Genomic DNA, 19682 nt, shown 5'->3' on the forward strand with positions numbered 1-19682 from the left:
GTTTGTGTTTTAACAAACAAATCTGAATACTTTTGCATGAAATATTTAGATCCCGTTTGTGACTCAGGGGGAAACCTGCTCTAGAAAATACACAACGTGATACTGTCAGCCAACATTTATTTAACAGCCCCCCCCCCCCCCATATCCCTTTACAGAAAGATCATTCAGTGCTACAGTCAACTAAACGTGAAAGGTCCAAGTATGAATAAAACATGAAACATTAGAGAAAGGAAATGAGTTTATTCACAGAGATTTCTACAAGTTTGTGTCTATAATGCTACGAAAATGAACAATGTACTCCATAGAGTTTAAATCACAACAAAATGTATTTGTTAATTAACATTGAAAACGTAAATGAATAGATGAGTGATCAATAATAGAACCATTATGCAGATGAGAATTTGATTCCTTAAGAAACATTGACGTGCAAAACATTTGCTGATCTCAGCATTACTTTGCTGTGGTTCTTCAACTGTGTTACACATTGGAGGAGCTTGTGTGTAAAGTGAGAGGGAGCTCTGGCAATGAGGAGTGTGCAGAGTGGTTTGGTGTTTCTGTGTTGTGTTCTTTCTTATTGTTACACCGTTGTCTCCTGCTGCTTTGAGGACTTCCTGCTGGATGGAACCTATTAATATTTTACTCCTAACACCACCACAGAGGGAAAATGATTTTCCTACATCACCAACAAGGAAGGAAGAAGCTGTTTTGAATGGTCTTGTAGGAGTGATCATGTTGCTCTGCTCCACCAACACTGAACTTAAAATAACCTGTTTGGTTTCTTCCCGCCTGCTCTCATTTTCTCTACAACTCCCCAATCAGAGAACATATATTTGTATTATTAAAATCCCACTCTCATAGCAGTCACAGCTGTGAGTCCTCCAACACATTTTTTGTTGTGGATTTAAAGCGCTATGTGTCCAAATGAAAAGTCACATTACAAGTTTGTATCTCAGAAATGAGAATACATTGGCCAATGACGCATAGGCCTGCAGTGTCATCGCAGATCTGTCACTTGAATATTCACTTGTAATGGTGTGATCATGCAGCCGAGCAGGTGAGAGCAATGTTTGCATGAGATGTAACGGATCCTTAAATACAGTGCATTTGACACCATTCGAAAGTCTTCCAGTATTTATGTAACACTGCCAAACTCCACCAACACCCATGTTGCTTACATTTCCAGTGTGTTGCATCTGATAGATCAACATCCTAAACCGTAGATCACCCTGCCTCGTTAAAAGCCTCCGAAGGAGACCAGATGTGTATTAAAATATATTGTCAGTTAAACCATCTAAACTTGTTCAGGTTAGAGTCTGACCTGCCAAACACCCATCAACCAGCAACACCACCCCACCCTCTGCCTTGCTACATAAAAGGCTCACTATTTCATGTATTAACGCTAATGTTGGCATTGGACTTAAATTGTGAGCTGCATCATCCAATATCTACATTATTCCTTATTATCAGTCTCTCACACTGCACAGAATCAGTCTAATAGACTCACTATATGGTTATGTTTTTGAAAAAAAAAAACGTATATGTCTGCCAATTAAATTCTTCTCAAGAAGTATCTTTCATTAGTGTTTAAAATAATATATATTGCACAATTCCATCTTCATTCTTCTTCCTCTGCATCTACCACAGTATAGTGTCTGTCTCTCCTGTGAGACTTTGAGTTGATGTGTGTGACTGTGTCATGTCTGCCCATCTCACTCTCAATCTGTCAGTCCTTTGACATTCACGTCTCCTCTTCAGCTGTTCACCTTCAACCACGTGAGCAGACAGATGTACAGGCAGCAGAGGAGAGTAAAGGCTGCGCTGTGTCTTATATATATGACCGCATAGCTGACAGAAGGTGACAGCTATAGATATCCTTTAATCTGTTGTCTATTTTGATATATTTTTTGTAGTAACTACAGCCTTTTCGTAATCTTCCCATTTAACATATATTGTGACAGAAAGGTTGTCCATCTGTCAATTCTCACTCCAACAGTCCGTAACACACTGACACAGAGGCATAAGTCCACCTTCAGTGTGCTGTCTTGTCAAGGGCGGCTTACACGACTTTCACTTCACCTGCTTTAAAGCTATGAAATCAATTATCTGAATACTGTTGTATTTTATCTTGTACACCTTCCTGAGCCAAATGTATTCGTTTTTTTCTAAGTTGCAGCCAACGCTTGCACTGTCATGTCTTAATAGTACTGAGTTTTTATTTCCTGTTTGATTTTATTTACCTCTCTCAAACTCAATAGTTATCTGTTCATAGAAAGGTGCTGAAGACTCCTATAAACACACTAATCTCCCAGTGGAGAAGATTTCAAACTCTTAGCTTTTTCTCAGCACTGCAGCAACTCTGGAGTCTGAAGAGGAGATCAGCTCCTGCAGTGTTATCTATCATCGCTGTCAAACTTTAACCCAACATACACCAGAACTGTCACACAAGCCATACTCTTCTAGGAATATTTGGACCCACCAAGCTGGCCAGCACACACACACACGCACACACACACACACACACACACACACACACACACACACACACACACACACACACACACACACACACACAGTTTCCTCCCACCCATTCAACCTCTACTAATGGACTGCTTGCATGAAGTTAATGGTCCTAGCATAACTACAACAGTGTTAAATTAAATGCATGCTCTAGTTGACAAAGCCAATAAACTCATTTGAAATCAGAGCCAGTGGAATAGCAGTGAAGCACTTTACACCATATTTGACACATTCAAAATCAAGCATGAGCTCAGAAGTTATTAGTACAAACCTTCAGATATGATTTGAAGCAGCAAATTTAAGACTGAAAGCTTCGGTTTGTCAAAAAGAAGATCATCTTTAAAAAAGTAATAAAACAAACGTAAGGCGGCAGGCAAAGTAATACATCTTTACGTTGACATAATGCACTCATTTTGTTATATAACAGCATGAAGTTCATTTTACTCTCCAGAAGTTTTCCAATTTTTTTCCCCTGAAATCTAAGCAAGTCGTTAATGTGCATTTAAATTCCATTTAACTGCCTCTAACAGATATACGATGGATTGTTTGCTATTAGCGTGTGTCTTAAAAGTTCAATCAAAGAGCTATTGAGGACATAACAGAACGATAGATCTTCTTCTAATTAATTGAGCTGACAGGGAAAGATTTTTTTATTTTTTTATTAATAAAACATTTATCCAGAACAAAAGTTAACTAGTAAGAGAACGCCTGCTCAAGACTAGTGGATCCATGCGTAAACATTGCCATTCACCATTTTTCATATTTTTCTTGTAGGAAATCAGAAACCGTGGAGTATTTGGCTTATTATCAAATTAATTAATATAATTTTGCCAAAACAGATATATTCTCCTATCTTTTTCCACTTTGTAGACACAGACACCTGCACACACACTGACACTGTGTCACTGTGTGCAATAATGTGTGGGAGGGTGCTGGTCATCTATTAGTCTGGTGGAAAGCCCAGTGTCTGGTCTGATGCTGGCATTTAGCTCTGCACAACATAACAAACTAAGCTAATCAGTCAGTGTAGACAGCAGCAGGAACATAGATGGAGAGGTGTGTCGACACCTCTGGTGCCATAGAAGCCACATTTATATACTTCTCCAACTATGACTGCAAAGAAATTAGATATTTATTCATCAGCGCAGGCCAAGCAGACACACTGTTTCGAATATGTCAACCAAATGACCACACCATGACAACCAATATTATGTGAGACTCATTCATTAGTCTGGTATCAGTCTGATGTGATGCTGGCATTTAACATTGATGACACCACTCAATACACTAACAACGGGAATAGAGCGAACCACCACAGCACAACAAAGATTTAATCATCCAGATAACATGAAACAAATTATATTTTGGATATTTTCCCAAATGGCAAACGTCTGCTTTTACTTAACATGTAAACATGCCGTCAACACTTAATCATCTTTAATGTCCGTACACCATCTCTTTCCTTTCTCTTATGTCCACTCAATAATTGAAATGGTCATGCAGTAAGGGAAACTGAAACGTAGTTTTATAGATCAGGCAGTTTTCTGGTGAAACCCCAAATGAAGAGTGTGTTTTCTTTAATAAAACTTGGCCCCAGGTGACTCTGTTTGGGTTACTAGTAAAAGAACATGAGCCAATGAGCTTGAAAATTGAATTCTCAGCGAGAGAAACTATATGATGGATAGAATCTAAAAGAACAAACAAAGATCTATGATTTATTAATGTTTCTCATATTTCGTGGCGATCCATGTAGTTGTGGAGGCACTTCACTCAAAAGCACAAATACGTCATTGTTTCCACTAAAATCATAATGCTTCATCCTCCGGGCACCATGACTGTTTGTACACCATTTCATGGTAATCCATCCAATAGTTATAAACTTACAGAGTTGTTTCAGTTTGGACCAAAGTGGTGGGCCAACCAACAATCTGTCATTGCTTTACATCAAGTCAAGTGGCTAAAAGATCACAAAACAAATCATAAACATATTTCACAGACATACAGAATACACACTGATATCACTCTGAGCTAAAGAAACTGGATTTATCGGTAATGCCATCAGATATTTTCAGCTGCCTCTGTCTTGTTTAGGGGCTTTTAATTGCACTTTTAGCCTAAATTCTCCACCAGCAGAGCTCATTGTGTCAAAAGTACAACCAGAAAGGAAGCAGTTCTGATTGCAGGAGGATGTTGGCTAATTGTGCTGATTGTAACTGTAGTTATATACGACACCAAAAACAGTTCAAGTTATCTATTATCTTTGCAGGTTTTATCTATAAATTAAACATGAAATTGAAAATGAGCGTGAGATGAAGACAGTGAAATGTGGGGTTCATTACACTGTCTGTGTGATCATTTTACACAAGCACAGACAATACTGTTCATCTATTTTTGTTGAACTCCGTTAGCGACAGCTGCACACTTGTTATAGCATTATGTTTTTGGTTTTGTTCATTCGTTTTGTGAAACGTTATTCTACTTTGTACTTCTGGGCCACCATCGTAAATGCCTCCTACTGTATTAGAGTTGATCTGAAAATACCATGTCACCGGTGTAATATACTTCAGGGGAAACATTGTGTTGCTATGACTGCAAAGGCAAAGTTGTTGTCTCTGAGGTCATTGCAAAACAGTCTGCACAAGCTGTTACTCTAAAATGCAGTGACAACCATTTTTATTCCATATATTTGAAATTTCCCAGATGAGTACGCCTCTTCCTGTGCTCCTGAAGCTACTGAAATCATCATTTTCAAAACAACATTAAAATACAACAGTGTGTGCTTTCAGTGTGTATCATTTGTCTGCATGTCATTAGGATTTTTGTCATGTACTGATTTTCATGCTTGATAATTTGCTTCAGTGCAGAATGTGGTTTTATGGTGTTGATGTAGTTAAATATAAAATAAGTCCTCAGCTTAGTTTTATGAAACAATACAAACTATTTGCTGTTGTTGCTGATTGTATTTATATCTGCAAGAGGTGGGGTGAAGGTTGCATGGATTGCACAGTATAGAACTCCATTAAAATGTCATCACCGGGTTGTTATCACACATCAGTTTAATAAATTGAATCCCATTTTCAGCATCGCATTACTGGGAGCAGTGACTGTGAAACAGAACAGTGATTACTAAGTCAGATGCATGGCAAAGATTAAGGATCATGCTACGTAACAACAGTTCATGAATACTGAAGCAGCAGAGCTGTAGTGTTGGCAATAGCGATAGTGAAGAAGAAGAAAGGCCAGTTCAAGCTTGATGAATGAAGTGACAAAAACCTTCCCCTCCTTTTATAACTTCTGTCCAGATGCCCTCCAAAACTTCTGTCACATTCCACCTCTACTGGTGGAGCTGCTCAGTGACCAACTATTCATGGTTGTGGTGGTGATGAATAAATGTGAAGAGGTAGATCTATATGCTCTTTCATACAAATAACTAATGTACTAAAAAATAGAAAACTATAATAATTACCAGTGTATTTCTTCTTTTAGCAATTTGCCTTCTATACAAAGTGACATGCAACAAAGGTCGAACCAGATTCATCAACATCACCAGAAAGCTCCAGAAAAAAGTTTAAAATTGCCGCCAACAAAGGAGTCCGAGTCATTCATCAAAGTAATATATATATATACCATCTAAGGTGTAAAGCAGCCATGAAATGCTATGCTTCACAGAAAGGTCATTGCCCTGAGAACATTTGGAAAATAGTTGGTGGAAACACATGGTTCATATTTTCCTTTTCCAACTTGTTGGGATTGGCTGAAAAATCTGCAATATTTGAATTGATTCCAGGTGTCAATTATAACAAAAAAATTAAATTAAATAAACCAAACATGCCTCCCACCAACCTGACCCATTTTTAACACCTGAACATGCGCCATATTTGAGAGGTCGTGAAAAGTTAGGAAAGTGTTAGAAACATACAAGACTTAAATCCATGCATTCTGTGCACTAAAGTAGCAATTACTCCATAACAGAAAGAAAACTTCAAAGTGTAAAGGTGACACGTCCAGTCTGAACACGATATCTGACTGTAGGCCGTCCTGGTGAAGCGTGGAGGTGTGTGTCTGAATATTGCTCTGTGTGTTGTTGTGCTGTATGTGTGCATTGTTTTTCCCCTTGTGTGTGTCATATGTGTGTGTGCTCACTTTTGTAATCTATGTGATGACATTCTAATCAGCTCATTAGATATTAATAATTCCTACACCTGAATACAAGCTGAATACAAAAAGTTGAATCGTCTGGTGGAGTTAGAGATGCACCTGTGAAACTCTTTGATGAACTTAATGGAGATCTTAGTCAGCTACATGACTGTGCGTATTAAATAGCTTGATCATTAATATGTAGAAACAGATCCAAAGGTCAATTTAGTCAGGCTTTGATAAATGTATGATGCCAATGAGCCTATTATCCAATTATCTCTCTGTCCTTTTCTCTCCTCTATGCATCCCTTGTTTCTTTCTTTCCTTCTCTAGATTTGGCTTTGACCTTTGTAAAAAAGTGTTGTGGAGGCAGAGAAATGTTTAAGGCCGGTAACAAAGATGTAATGAAACAGTACGAACAAGTGATAAAAGTGCATGAATGGATGAATGAGTCCGTGGAGTGACTGGATGAGAATGTGTAAATACGCAGTTGACGCCAGAGTTTACTGACTGTTGTCCTCACCATTCATAAGGCTGCAGCTCGTTGATTAATGCATGAGGAGGTTTAAAGCCAGCTTGTAGCAGAGACTCGTGCTACTGCTACCATTATTTGACAAGATAAAAGTTTCAGCAGCAGTGACAGCTTTGCAGCAAATTCTGATTAAGAGATTTCAAATGTGTGACCTAAAAGTCAAACTCTACATTAGTACTGTGACTTCAAAAAGTACGCAAGTATGATTTAACTGTGTCAAACCATGATGCTGTTCTTTTCTCGTCACGTTTAATTATCTTAGTTGTACAGTCAGTATTTACATTGAAATACCAAAAACGGCAAATAGATTTCATCTGCAGTGTGTGCTGTGATTGGAGCCTTAGAAATAAAATAGATAATGAGCATTTCTTTAAAATGTACATTAAGTAATTTAAGACATCTGAGACAAAGACAAACAACAATCTGATCATTAGTGTCTCTATGACATGCATGTTAACACCATTGATGATAGGTCCCTCTCAGTGTTGCCAGCTGAGTCACCTCATCAGAGCACAGTTACTCATCTGCTACAAACAAGGAGCAAAATTAATCAAATTTTTATGGGGCCGTGTGAGCTGCTATCAATTCCACAATAATATAGGGAACTGTGATTGAACTACTGATCTGAACTAAAAAATAAATCTGATACATCAGTCCTTAGTATCCATAATGATTCCTTGTGTGCAGAGATTGAAAACTTGAAATGCTTAATTAACAAATGAATGACACCGAAATGTGTCTTTTTGTCTTTCTCGTGTTAACAATAATACAACACACTGGTAGGAAGCATGAAAGCAAATCAAATCCTTGTGTTACTGCTCTGCATGTTTGAGTGGCAGCTGGACCTGCAGGGAGACAGAGAGGCAATACAAACAAATGCTCTGGTGACTGTAGTTACCAGAAGTAATGTCACAGTGTTTTGGTAGTGATGGAATTACAGAGACAGAGCAATCAGGTATACTTCATTTCATCAAGAGTTATTCTTACAGTAGACCTACTTTATTTCATTTTTGTTTTGTTTATATCTGGGTTCCCAAAAAGTTACTGATATTATCTAAAAGATGATGCAACCCTGAAGTACTTTCTTCTATTTTTAGTCTGACTTTCTTTCTGAGAACTCTTTTGCACTTGCTTATACAGTGTAAACACACAGGACACAGTGTCAGAATGTGCACGTACCAGAACTATTTACAAGAGAGCCACCTGTGAGCATGTCCTCTTTATGAAAGCTTCATTTCACTCTTCTTTTTTACATTTTCTGTTTGGCTAACAGCTGAGGACACAGACCAGCTACCAAAACTCTATATTACTGGTGAAACATTTTAATTTCAGCTGGACTTTAAGAGTAGATAGATGGAGGTGTGGGGTCTGTGCGGAACAAGCTGGTATGGAAGCATCTGTCACGTTGGCCTGTAAAGTTTACATGATGTATGACCTTATCTCTCCTCTGCCATGTGTGTGTGTGTGTGTGTGTGGGCCCCCACTGGTATGTTATTGTCTGACTGACCACATTGAAACAGAGGACCTAAATCCTCACGTCTAAACTAACAATAAGCCATGAACGGTATCTCTGGTAAAACAAGCTAAAAGAAAAACATAGTAAAAAAATAAAGTTTACAAGAATACAATGAAATATTGTCGTAATAATAATAAAATAAAGAAGCATAAATCAATTATAAGTAATTAATAATTAATAATAATTTGTCTGTAAAATATCTTTGACATTGTTTTTAGCATGGATTTAGGGAAGAAAGTATTTTCAGAAATCAATCAGTGCAACTTGTTGCACATCTTAGGTTAATAGATAATCATCAATATGCACAAGACTGAAGCTAAATGATACAACATAGGTTGATGATGGTACAGGCTGTTTGGGTCAGGTTTGAGTGGAGCAACCCATTTGTTTTGGTTAAGCAGGTTCACAGGCATCACCATTTGAGGATTGATAAGGAACATGAAGAGACAAACGAAGAACACCTAAAAATGAATTCTGTAACAAAGACTTAGACATGTATCCAGTCACTGAAAGTGAGAGCTATTGTTAATCCCACCTTGTTTTTAACAGCATTTATCCTGACAAATCTGATATAGTATCAGCACTTTCTGGCTGCAGCTCTGACTGAAGCAAATATAATCACAATTATATCGGCGTTGGCTTTTTAAAGTGTCAAATGAAGGTGCAGCAGTCATTAATATCATAGACTGTAGGTCTAACGTGGATGTCATCTCCTTGTCAACAACTGCTGTGCATCTGTTTTATTCTAGCCAAGGCAATTTGGTGGGCCATCAGGTCTAAGTAAGTCGTTTTAAAACATAAAACAGTCCTGAATGTGTTCCAGTTTCTGGTTTTTAAACTTTTTTCATTTAAAATGCAATGTAAATATCCAAATAACGTGATATAAACTGGCGAGAATCCCTGTTGAAATGGCCCACAAATAGGTATTTGAAATTGTTCATTCCTGAGGTCTTGTTTCAGTGTCCTGTTTCATGGCCAGTGGGTGGAAGCAAAGCTCCAGCACGCAGAGGGACTGGGGCCATTGTGTGCCTCAGCAGCCAGTGTTGCCATGTCCGTTTATTGTGCTTTTCCGTATTGTTACTTGTCATCCTCACAGCCCATCATTTTACTGGTTACAAATTAATGTTTGAATAGGGTAATTGTCAGCCCATGTACCAAAATGCATCATGAAGTCGAGCTGCTTTTCTGGTAAATTAAAACACATGATTTCTACACATATCTCACACTCACTATATTAATGTAATTCATTTAAATATGAAAGAAGTATGCTTGATTAGTAAATGTATTTATTTAAGCTTTCAAACCCGTCTCGTTCCAAAGATAGAAGGGTGAGTCTATGAGTGAGTGTCTTCTAATTTTAGATTGCTTGTTTCTCTCGCGATATCTGGCAACCCAGTGAGCAGCCAGTCTACTGTCAGCCCGTCAGGAGACAGACTGGAGATCCTCTGTCACCCGCGGAAATGTTCAAAACAGATAAACTAAAAGCTCTGGTGAATGAGCGACTGAAAGCCGCCGCTGAGGAAATATTCATCATCTTTGAGAGAACTATTAAAGACTATGAGGAGATCGTTTTTCAGCAGGTGGACCAACAACGAAGCAGGCTGGCGGGGTGCAAAGGTAAGTTAACGTTAACGGCAGGACACACTCAGGGGTCCTGACTCCTGATTGAATCAGAGTAGCGTCTGTTGAGATGTACTGACTCCTTCAATCAGCTGGGCCACTCCTTAAATATGCTTTACAGGGGGCAGCAAGTAGCGCCATTTTGCATCCCTGAAGGGGGGGGGGGGGGGGGGGGATGCAAAATGGCTGTCACTGGTCAAATGTACCACACAACGGTTTTGTTGGTCCTTGGGCAACAGGACGTGGAGCTGAAAGCCTTTGCACCTGTTACTTACCTCATTGCAACCTCTTTCCTGTCAGGTCGGAGAATAAAGAGGGATAGATGCAGTTAAAGTCAATGGGAACAGTTTATTTGCTATTTTAATATTAAAAATAGATGTCTTTCATTATAAAGTGGTCCTGTCTTAAGTCCATTATATGGCTCGTATAACAAGTCCAGGTTTTTGTGCATGCCCAAAATATGATTAATAATACACACTGTGTTGCCTGTGCTGCTTATCTGATTATTTAGAATTGATGGTGACTATATGTCGAGTCACATTAACAGGCATGTTTGTCTCAGATTTTGTTAATGATATTATGATCTCTAGGCTACAGTAGTTAAACCCCCACATTGAAAAAAATCTTCACATGTGTAGCAAAAGAAGAAGGCAGTGAGTGATACAGTGGTGTATAATATGTGGTCAAACATGTGACTATAATCAGTTTGACTTGTGATGCCCTGTGAGACGTAGACAAATAGACAAAATACAGACACAGAGGCACTTTTACGCCTTTATCCATCATGTTCCTTGTGGAATTAAAAACATGATGAACCGTGACCCCAAAACATCTAGTTGTTAAACCATTAACTGTGTATTTCATAATACAGTACATTTCAAAAATAAGTGCTGAAATGAAGCTGGCTTATTGACTCTAAACTAATTTTAGACATAATTTCATTTGTAAGTCAAACTACATTGTTTATATTTGTTTTACCCTTTTGTTTGCAAGGACATCTCCACAAAGAAGACCCTTCTATGGCACAAACAGGCAGCCATTCAAAAACAAGCATCATTGCACCTGTTGTTGTCTTGGAAAGAAAGAGTGTAGTTGTTTTGTTGCTGTTCCCCGTCTTTTAATGAGCAGACTGCACATCATAACATAACCTTGCAAAATGATGATAGTTATATATGCTGGAACACATTGTGCTGCTCTGCCTGTCTTGTCTAGCTCTCTGCTAAATATTTACAAATCAAAATAACTGATAACTAAAGCTTTTTTGGGTTTTTTTCTCGTGTGTGTTACCGTCCAGCCCCAGTGCAGCTCTCTGTCCAGGAAGAGGCCCCTCCCTCTGAGCAGTGTCACTTTGAGAAGAAGTCTGACCTGCGTGAGGATGACCAGCAGCCCCCGCAGATTAAAGAGGAGCAGGAGGAGGAACCGTGGACTGCTCAGGCAGGTGAAAATCAGCAGGAGGAAGCTGATACAAAAGACTCTATGTTCAATATAATTTATGTGCAAAGGAAGGATGACGACGGAAGACGGTTCCCACATCAAAACCTAGAGGTTGAAAATAAAGGAGACCATGTGCGCAGCAGCTCATGTGAACAGTTGAAATCAGAACCTGATAAAGAAGGCTGTGATGCATCAGAGCCAACCAGTGACTGTCAGATGAGTGAAGTTAGTGACGATGAAGGGAGAGACTGTGGAGGATTTCACTCGGGTGTAAACAGGAAGAAACCCCAGCAAGCTGATGAATCGGCCGACAGACCGTACACCTGCAGCGTCTGCAACAAGAATTTCAGGATTAAATCCGTTCTAACTCGCCACATGAAGACACACACAGGAGAGAAGCCCTACAGGTGCAGTGTTTGTGGTAAAAGCTTCATCCAGCGCTCCTATCTACAGACTCACATGAATTCTCACTCCGGACAGAAACCGCACACGTGTAGTTTCTGTGGCAGAGGCTTCACACAAGTTGGAAACATGAACGCCCACATACGAATCCACACGGGAGAGAAACCTCACAGCTGCACTGACTGTGGTAAAAGTTTTAGAGAGAAAGCGGACCTCATCAAGCACACAATAATTCACACCGGTGAGAAACCTTACATTTGCACTGTGTGCAAAATGAAATTCAGCGCTCAGTCTAATTTAACGCGCCACATGAAGACTCATTCGGGGGAGAGGCCATATAGTTGCCCCGCTTGTGGGAAAAAATTCATTCGACGCTCCCATTTACTTATTCATATGAAGACTCATGCAGGAGAGAATCTGTAGACTGGAGACATGATTAGTTCCCGTGGTATTTACTTGATAATATCCCAGGTAGAGTGGACGAGGACTCACATTGGAAGAGGAAATTGTATAAAATAAAACGTTTTTGTGTAAACCCATTTTATCTATGTTAGTATATACTTTTGTACTGTAAAATAGAAATGTTGTAAATGTTTCTCCAAGTGACAAAACATTTGTGTTAAGTGCGGACCTCAAATTTATTTTCTTTTGAACTTGTAAAACAAGGTTCTCTGAAGAAATAAAGCAAAACAAACAATGTGTTAGTTTTAATACTCTGCCAACCCTGACTCAGCCCTGAGCCAATGAAATCTTAGTGAAGATGTTAAGGCCAGTTACACATATGAAGTTTCAATAATTTCCTAAAACAGGCCATTGTAGATTTTAGAAAATACTACTCAGACAGCAATGCATTTGTTGATTATTTCAGATGCTGATCTGGTGCTCTAGTAAGTATTTCCAGCATTACGTGGGATTGACTCAGTGCCCATGTTCATGGTAATGGAGGAACATGTCACCCAGTGCAATAGTGTGGCTCACTGGTGTGTTTTTTAGGTTTTTGGACAACAATGGAGGTGTACAGCACAGATGAATGGGACACATCAGGCTTTGGCTACGCAGTACTTGTTAGTGGGATCCACTGGTGGACTCAAAAGAAATGCAACAAAAGTGCCCCTCTTGGATGCCGATAAATCATGATGAAGTTCCCTCTGGGGTTCCCTTCCAGTGGAGAGAACTTAATGAAGTGCCATCTTGTAGTGTTACAGGTGAAGGAAATGCCATATTATCTTTGTAATATGTTGATTTCAAAATCATATTTTGACCTAAGTTAGTCAAAGTTAAGTAGAGTACTCTGCTAGTGAAATATTGTCTAACTTCGGTATGTCTGAAGAGTAAGAGTAGTGAGTTTGCTCCAGGGAACATTCTTGGAAGACGGATCAAATTAAGTACTTGAGATTTCACTGCAATAAGGAACTTTTTTTTTTACTCATAAGGAAATGATACCAAAGCAAATGTTGGCCAAAGTTGTTCTGCACTTGAGAACTAAATTTAAAGTCCAGATTTACCTTTTCCACCTATAGAGACATTTTAGATAGCTGAATATTTTGCATACCTGTAATCACTGGGCAAACTGATGGTGCAATAGTTTACAGGCTGTAGATGAAAACGTTTGCACTTGAGAAAAGAGCATGCAATCATGTTAATTGATCCTTATTCACAAAGGCAAAACAAAAGCTGTTAGTTGAGGGATGGATATTCAAAAGCTAGGTAGAGTTAGCTGTAAAATTAATTTGACCATGCTTCAAAGAGTAGACGTTGCGTGACGACTGCAGGGAGAGGGCTGATTGGTGATCAGTTAGAAATACTGCTCAATGTTCTGCTGCTTCACAACCTCAAAGACTGAAGTGATGTTGGCTTGAAGGAAAGCCACTCTGTCAGTTTAGTATGATGCAGAATGTATTTCGTGACATAGTTAAGGGACACTGGACCAATGAGAGTTCAAATGTGTAGCTTATAAATACAGAGCTACCTTCTGATGGTTTAGTCCTCCAGGATGATTCTGGAGGTCAGCTGACACAGTTTCATCTGTATCAAAACAATAGCTCTTTAAATATATATATCATCGTCATCATCATCATCAAATGTAGCTTTATCTCCAAGCAAAGTTCAACTATGTACAGGCCACATCCAGAATAACAAAAAAACTGACAACATAACAATAATATAGAAATATGTACTGGCCTTGATTGAATACTATTTTATGACTGCTTTCCCCGAATTACAAATAATTTCTAGTTTACAAATGTACATGTTACAGGTACCAGGATTGGTACCAAATAGCCAGATGATAAGTTTCTGTAAACAGGACACACAAAATGACACAGGGCAATTTCACGTCTGTTCATCTCGCCTGCTCGTCAGAATGAGGAAACAGCATCGCGCCGTTGTAGTCTAACTCTACTGTCGTAACGCCTGCCCAAATCAAAGCAAAAAGCACCACCCTGCCCCCTGCTGGCCACAGGGTGGAATGCACACTCCATACACAGTGAAAGCACGTCAGTCCTTTATCAAATGATTATATTTCTACCATATACAATGCTCACTCTAAACTATATTGGCTTTACATAACCCAAAACACACCAATTCACATGTGAAAGCACATTGGTGGGTGTCACACACTCCCCGACAAAGTAAAAAAATGGCTCCTGACATTTCCAAAAATTCAAAAGTTCCAAACTAACATCAAAATACATATAACTCACAATTTCTCTCCACATCAGAAACTCCCTTTAAAATCCGTAAACAGGTGTAATGTATGGCATGTATGTTGGTGGCATGTACGCTGCAGGTTGGTATGTCAGTGGGAAATGGTAAGGTGTACCCCATAATGGTAAGTAAGATGCACTGTATGCCCCGACTGTGTTAACTGTAGGGTTCGGTTGTAATGAAGGCTGGCCAAGTGTGTCATAGGTCAACATGTTCCTCGGCCTTCTTTCCCTAGCAGATCGCCTAATCTCTGTGTGTATGTTTGCTGGAGGTGGAGTCACTGGTCTCTCTTCGTGTCCATTTCCTGCTTCTGTTTGGACTGACCAAGGTAAGTGTGCATTTTCATGCGTTCTTTCTGTATGTCTTTCCTCGTCTCTTGCAGGTGCTGAAACTGGATCAGGTAAGTATTCATTCTCAGTGAGTTGTGTTTGTCTTTGCTCTTCCCTTGTAGGTACTGTAACTGGATCAGGTAAGTATTCATTCTCAGTGAGTTGTGTTTGTCTTTGCTCTTCCCTTGTAGGTACTGTAACTGGATCAGGTAAGTATTCATTCTCACCCAAGGTTTCATCTCTTACAGATCCTTGGGCTGATCCTCTCTGGATTGAACCAGGTCTTTCAGGCACTTGGACTGAACCTCTCTGTTGTGTTCTGCTCATTGGTATTCGTAGCCAATAGCCTCCAGTGCTCTGTTCATCCTCTGAATCGTCTGAGTTGTCACTCTTATCTGTCTGTTCCTCCAAATCACTGACTCTTGCCAGCCTTTTCCTCTGTCGTGTCTCAGGTGCTGACTTCTCCGGACAAAGAGGAGTTTCAACAGGTAGGTCGCTCACAGGTAACAACAGGTTGCGATGTAGAGTTCTCCTTTTCAGCTTATCTCCAGCCTCTGGATAGACAACGTACACAGGATTTTCAGATACCTGTTCCTTGACTATGTATATTGCCTTCTCCCAGTAGGATCTTAGCTTTCCGGGCCCTCCTCGCTCGTTGAGATTCCTTACCAGCACTCTGTCTCCGGGCTGCAGGACTGCTCCTTTCATCTTGTTGTCATAATAGGACTTGCCTCTAGCACTTGACTTCTTGCTGTTCTCATTTGCAATCTGATAAGCATCAGACATTCTCTTTGCCCACTTTTCTGCATATCCCTTGGGTGAGACTAAGTCTGTCTCCCCCATCCGGCCAAATAAAAGATCGATTGGCAGGCGTGGATGATGGCCGTAAAGCAAATAGTAGGGCGAGTAGCCAGTGGACTCGTGTCGGGTACAATTGTATGCATGTACAATTTGTGGGAGATGGTCCTTCCAACGCTCTTTCTCCTTGTCTGCCAGCGTTTGCAACATCTGCAGTAGGGTGCGGTTAAACCTCTCAGCTGGGTTGCCTTGTGGGTGGTATAGCGACGTTCTGGAATGACCAACCCCTGACAGCTTCTGAAGCGTCCGAAACAACTCGTTCTCAAACTCACGACCCTGATCGTGGTGCAGTTTCGATGGGTAACCAAACCTGGGTATGAAGTCATTATATATGCGCTCTGCCGCAGTCCGTCCGGATTTGTTCTTTGTAGCGTATGCTTGGGCAAATCGTGTGAAATGATCAACTACCACTAGAATGTATTGGTAGCCTCCTCTACTGGTCTCAAGATGCAAGTAGTCGACACATACCAGCTCTAGGGGGGAGCTAGTGGTTATACTACCCATGGGGGCACGCATGTGGGTGACAGGTTTTTTTTGTTTTATACATGGGCACTTTCTTGTGACATAGTCCTCTATCTCTCTCTTCATGTAAGGCCAATAAAACTGTTCCCTAGCCAAGTGGATCACTCTCTCAGTTCCCACATGCCCCATCTCGTCGTGAAGATGTTTCAATGCCACATGCTTGTATTTTGCAGGCAGGACAAGCTGCTGTCTTTCATCAGTCCGTCTGTACAGGAGCCCATTTTCCAGGTGTAGTTTGTTCCACTCGTGTAAGAGTTTTCTGGTGAGTAGATTTGTTGCTTTCCGTGTCTCATCAGTAGGGACTGCGCTTGTCTCCTTGAGCCTCACGACCTCTCCGATGGTGGGGTCTTCTCCCTGTGCTCGAACAAGCTCATCGTGACTTATTGTTGGCAGGAGTGTACGCGGCTCTTGGCTTGTGTTAAGAGAAGCGATATGCAAGGCAGCGATCCAGGCCACATCCTTTCTCTGAGCTGCTTTGTTTCCCTCCCAGGTCGTACACACAACATCTTGGGATAGCTCCTCAGTGCAGGTTGTGATGTATTTCTCCATATCCAGCGGGATGCGAGACAATGTATCTGCATCTATGTTAACCTTCCCAGGCCGGTACTTCACATCAAATCGGAAATCACTGAGTTCTCCTACCCAACGATGTCCAACAGCATTTAGCTTTGCTGTGCTCATGATGTAGGTGAGGGGGTTGTTGTCTGTATAGATCGTGAAATGCGGGGCATAGTACAGGTAATCCCTGAACTTCTCGCACACTGCCCATTTCAAGGCAAGAAATTCCAGCTTCCCACTGTGTAGATTGTAATTTTTCTCAGCCGGTGTCAAAGTTCTCGATCCATAACCAATGGCCCTCAACTTCCCATCTTGCTGCTGGTAAAGGATAGCCCCGAGGCCCTGCTCTGATGCGTCAGTATGCAGTACGAACGGTAAGTTGAAGTCCGGGTATGCCAACACAGGTGGGCTTGTGAGCATGTCCACGAGTCGCTCTAGTGTTGCTTGATGTTCTTTCGACCATTCCACAGGGGCCCTAGAGGACAGTTGGGGTCCCTTGGATTTCCCTCTGTGTTTTGGAGTCCCTGTCATTCCATGTTTCACCTGCAGCAACTCGTAAAGAGGCTTTGCAATCCGTGAGAAATCCTGAATGTAGGATCGGTAGTAGCTTAGGAAACCAAGGACCCTTCTGATATCACCCACTGTCTGTGGTGTCTTGGTTTTGAGCAACAGCACCGCTTCCAGGTCTTTTGGGTCAATTTGCACTCCTTCCGCAGATACCAGTCGTCCCACGTAACGGACCTCACGCTGGAAGAGTTCACATTTCTCGGGCCTTAGTTTTACTCCATGACGCTGAAGGGCCTGTAGGACCTTGCGGACTCCCTCAACATGCTCTTCAAAAGACCTTGCATAACAGAGGACGTCATCGAGATATGGAATGCAGTACTCGTCCCTAAGGGAGCCAAGCATCTCCTCCATACTCCTCTGAAAGGCTGCAGGCGCATTAGAAAGGCCAAAGGGAATACGCACCCACTCGTAGAGGCCCCAGGGCGTGATAAAAGCCGTGAGATGTCTGGATTTCTGGTCGATAAAACCCTGATGGTAGGCTTTTCCCTGGTCCAAGATGCTGAACCAGGAATAACCACCAAGGGTGTCAGTCAAGTCTTGGATCCTGGGTAGTGGATGTCGATCAGCAACAGTCTTTTGGTTTAACAGACGATAGTCTATGCAGAGGCGTAACGTTCCGTCTTTTTTTCGAACGCACACCATGGGGGCAGAGTAAGGAGACTTGGATTTCACTATCCATCCCTTTGCCAGAAGGTCCTGGACGTACTCCTTGACTTCCCTGAGTAGTGGCTTTGGCACAGAGGAGTATGCTCTCTGAACAGGAATATCATCTTTGAGATTGAGCGACATTTGCAGACTCGGAATACAGCCGATATCGTCACCATCTTGTGCGAAAGCTGCTGACTCCTCATATAACATTTTCTTTACTGCCTCTCGCTGTTCCTCTTCCAGGTGGCTGGTATTAACTGATGGGCGCCCAGTGATCGGGTCTCAAACGTCCCAGCCAAATGGTGTCAGTGGAAACCAGACTCACACAAGTGAAACCAGACAGTGGAAACCAGACTCGCTTCTGGTTTTGGACTTCATCCTCATCCCGGACGAGCCCCCAAAAATCTGTTACAGGTACCAGGATTGGTACCAAATAGCCAGATGATAAGTTTCTGTAAACAGGACACACAAAATGACACAGGGCAATTTCACGTCTGTTCATCTCGCCTGCTCGTCAGAATGAGGATTTATTTACCAAAAACACAAGGTGCAAAACATATGGTAAACACATTTTAACAGTCTTAGACAATATTACACGAAATGTTCACTGAGCCACAAACAATACTTTCGCGCCATTTTCGCTAACACGGCACAACGGACAATCAAGCTAGACACCCACACAAACACATATATATATTCAGACATCCATCTCCTAGCTACCTAGCCGCTAACAATAGGCTTATCTAAACCGACTCATTCAGTATTCAATTCTTCCTCACCCACCTGTAAACAGGACACACAAAATGACACAGGGCAATTTCACGTCTGTTCATCTCGCCTGCTCGTCAGAATGAGGAAACAGCATCGCGCCGTTGTAGTCTAACTCTACTGTCGTAACGCCTGCCCAAATCAAAGCAAAAAGCACCACCCTGCCCCCTGCTGGCCACAGGGTGGAATGCACACTCCATACACAGTGAAAGCACGTCAGTCCTTTATCAAATGATTATATTTCTACCATATACAATGCTCACTCTAAACTATATTGGCTTTACATAACCCAAAACACACCAATTCACATGTGAAAGCACATTGGTGGGTGTCACATACACAACCAAACTATCCCTAAAACTGCATTATATACGAGGTAGAAAGGAATAATGTTGGATCAATTCTTATCACTACTTGTACCACTACTTGTTTTTTTCTGTAGCTTTTAGCCGCTTTCATCTCACACTTTTATTTTATTGTTTTGGCGGAAGTGCATCGATGTAATTTCCGTTGCGCGAAACTGAACTTTGGCGCCACATCTTGAACACTGGGAGAGACAGTGGGAACA

General features: G+C 41.0%; 1 protein-coding gene across 1 annotated transcript; it reads left to right on the top strand.

Annotated features, from left to right (window-relative positions):
- Positions 1-10136: 10136 nt before the first annotated feature.
- Positions 10137-12855, top strand: LOC142969787 (uncharacterized). Its single transcript, XM_076109798.1, has 2 exons — positions 10137-10319; positions 11617-12855. The coding sequence occupies exons 1-2, from the start codon at positions 10163-10165 to the stop codon at positions 12579-12581; spliced, it is 1122 nt and encodes a 373-aa protein (XP_075965913.1). The 5' UTR covers positions 10137-10162; the 3' UTR covers positions 12582-12855.
- Positions 12856-19682: the final 6827 nt, after the last annotated feature.

This window comes from Anarhichas minor, unplaced genomic scaffold (assembly GCF_050575085.1).
Source record: "Anarhichas minor isolate MPS153535 unplaced genomic scaffold, ASM5057508v1 ptg000042l, whole genome shotgun sequence".
Classification (NCBI taxonomy): domain Eukaryota; kingdom Metazoa; phylum Chordata; class Actinopteri; order Perciformes; family Anarhichadidae; genus Anarhichas; species Anarhichas minor.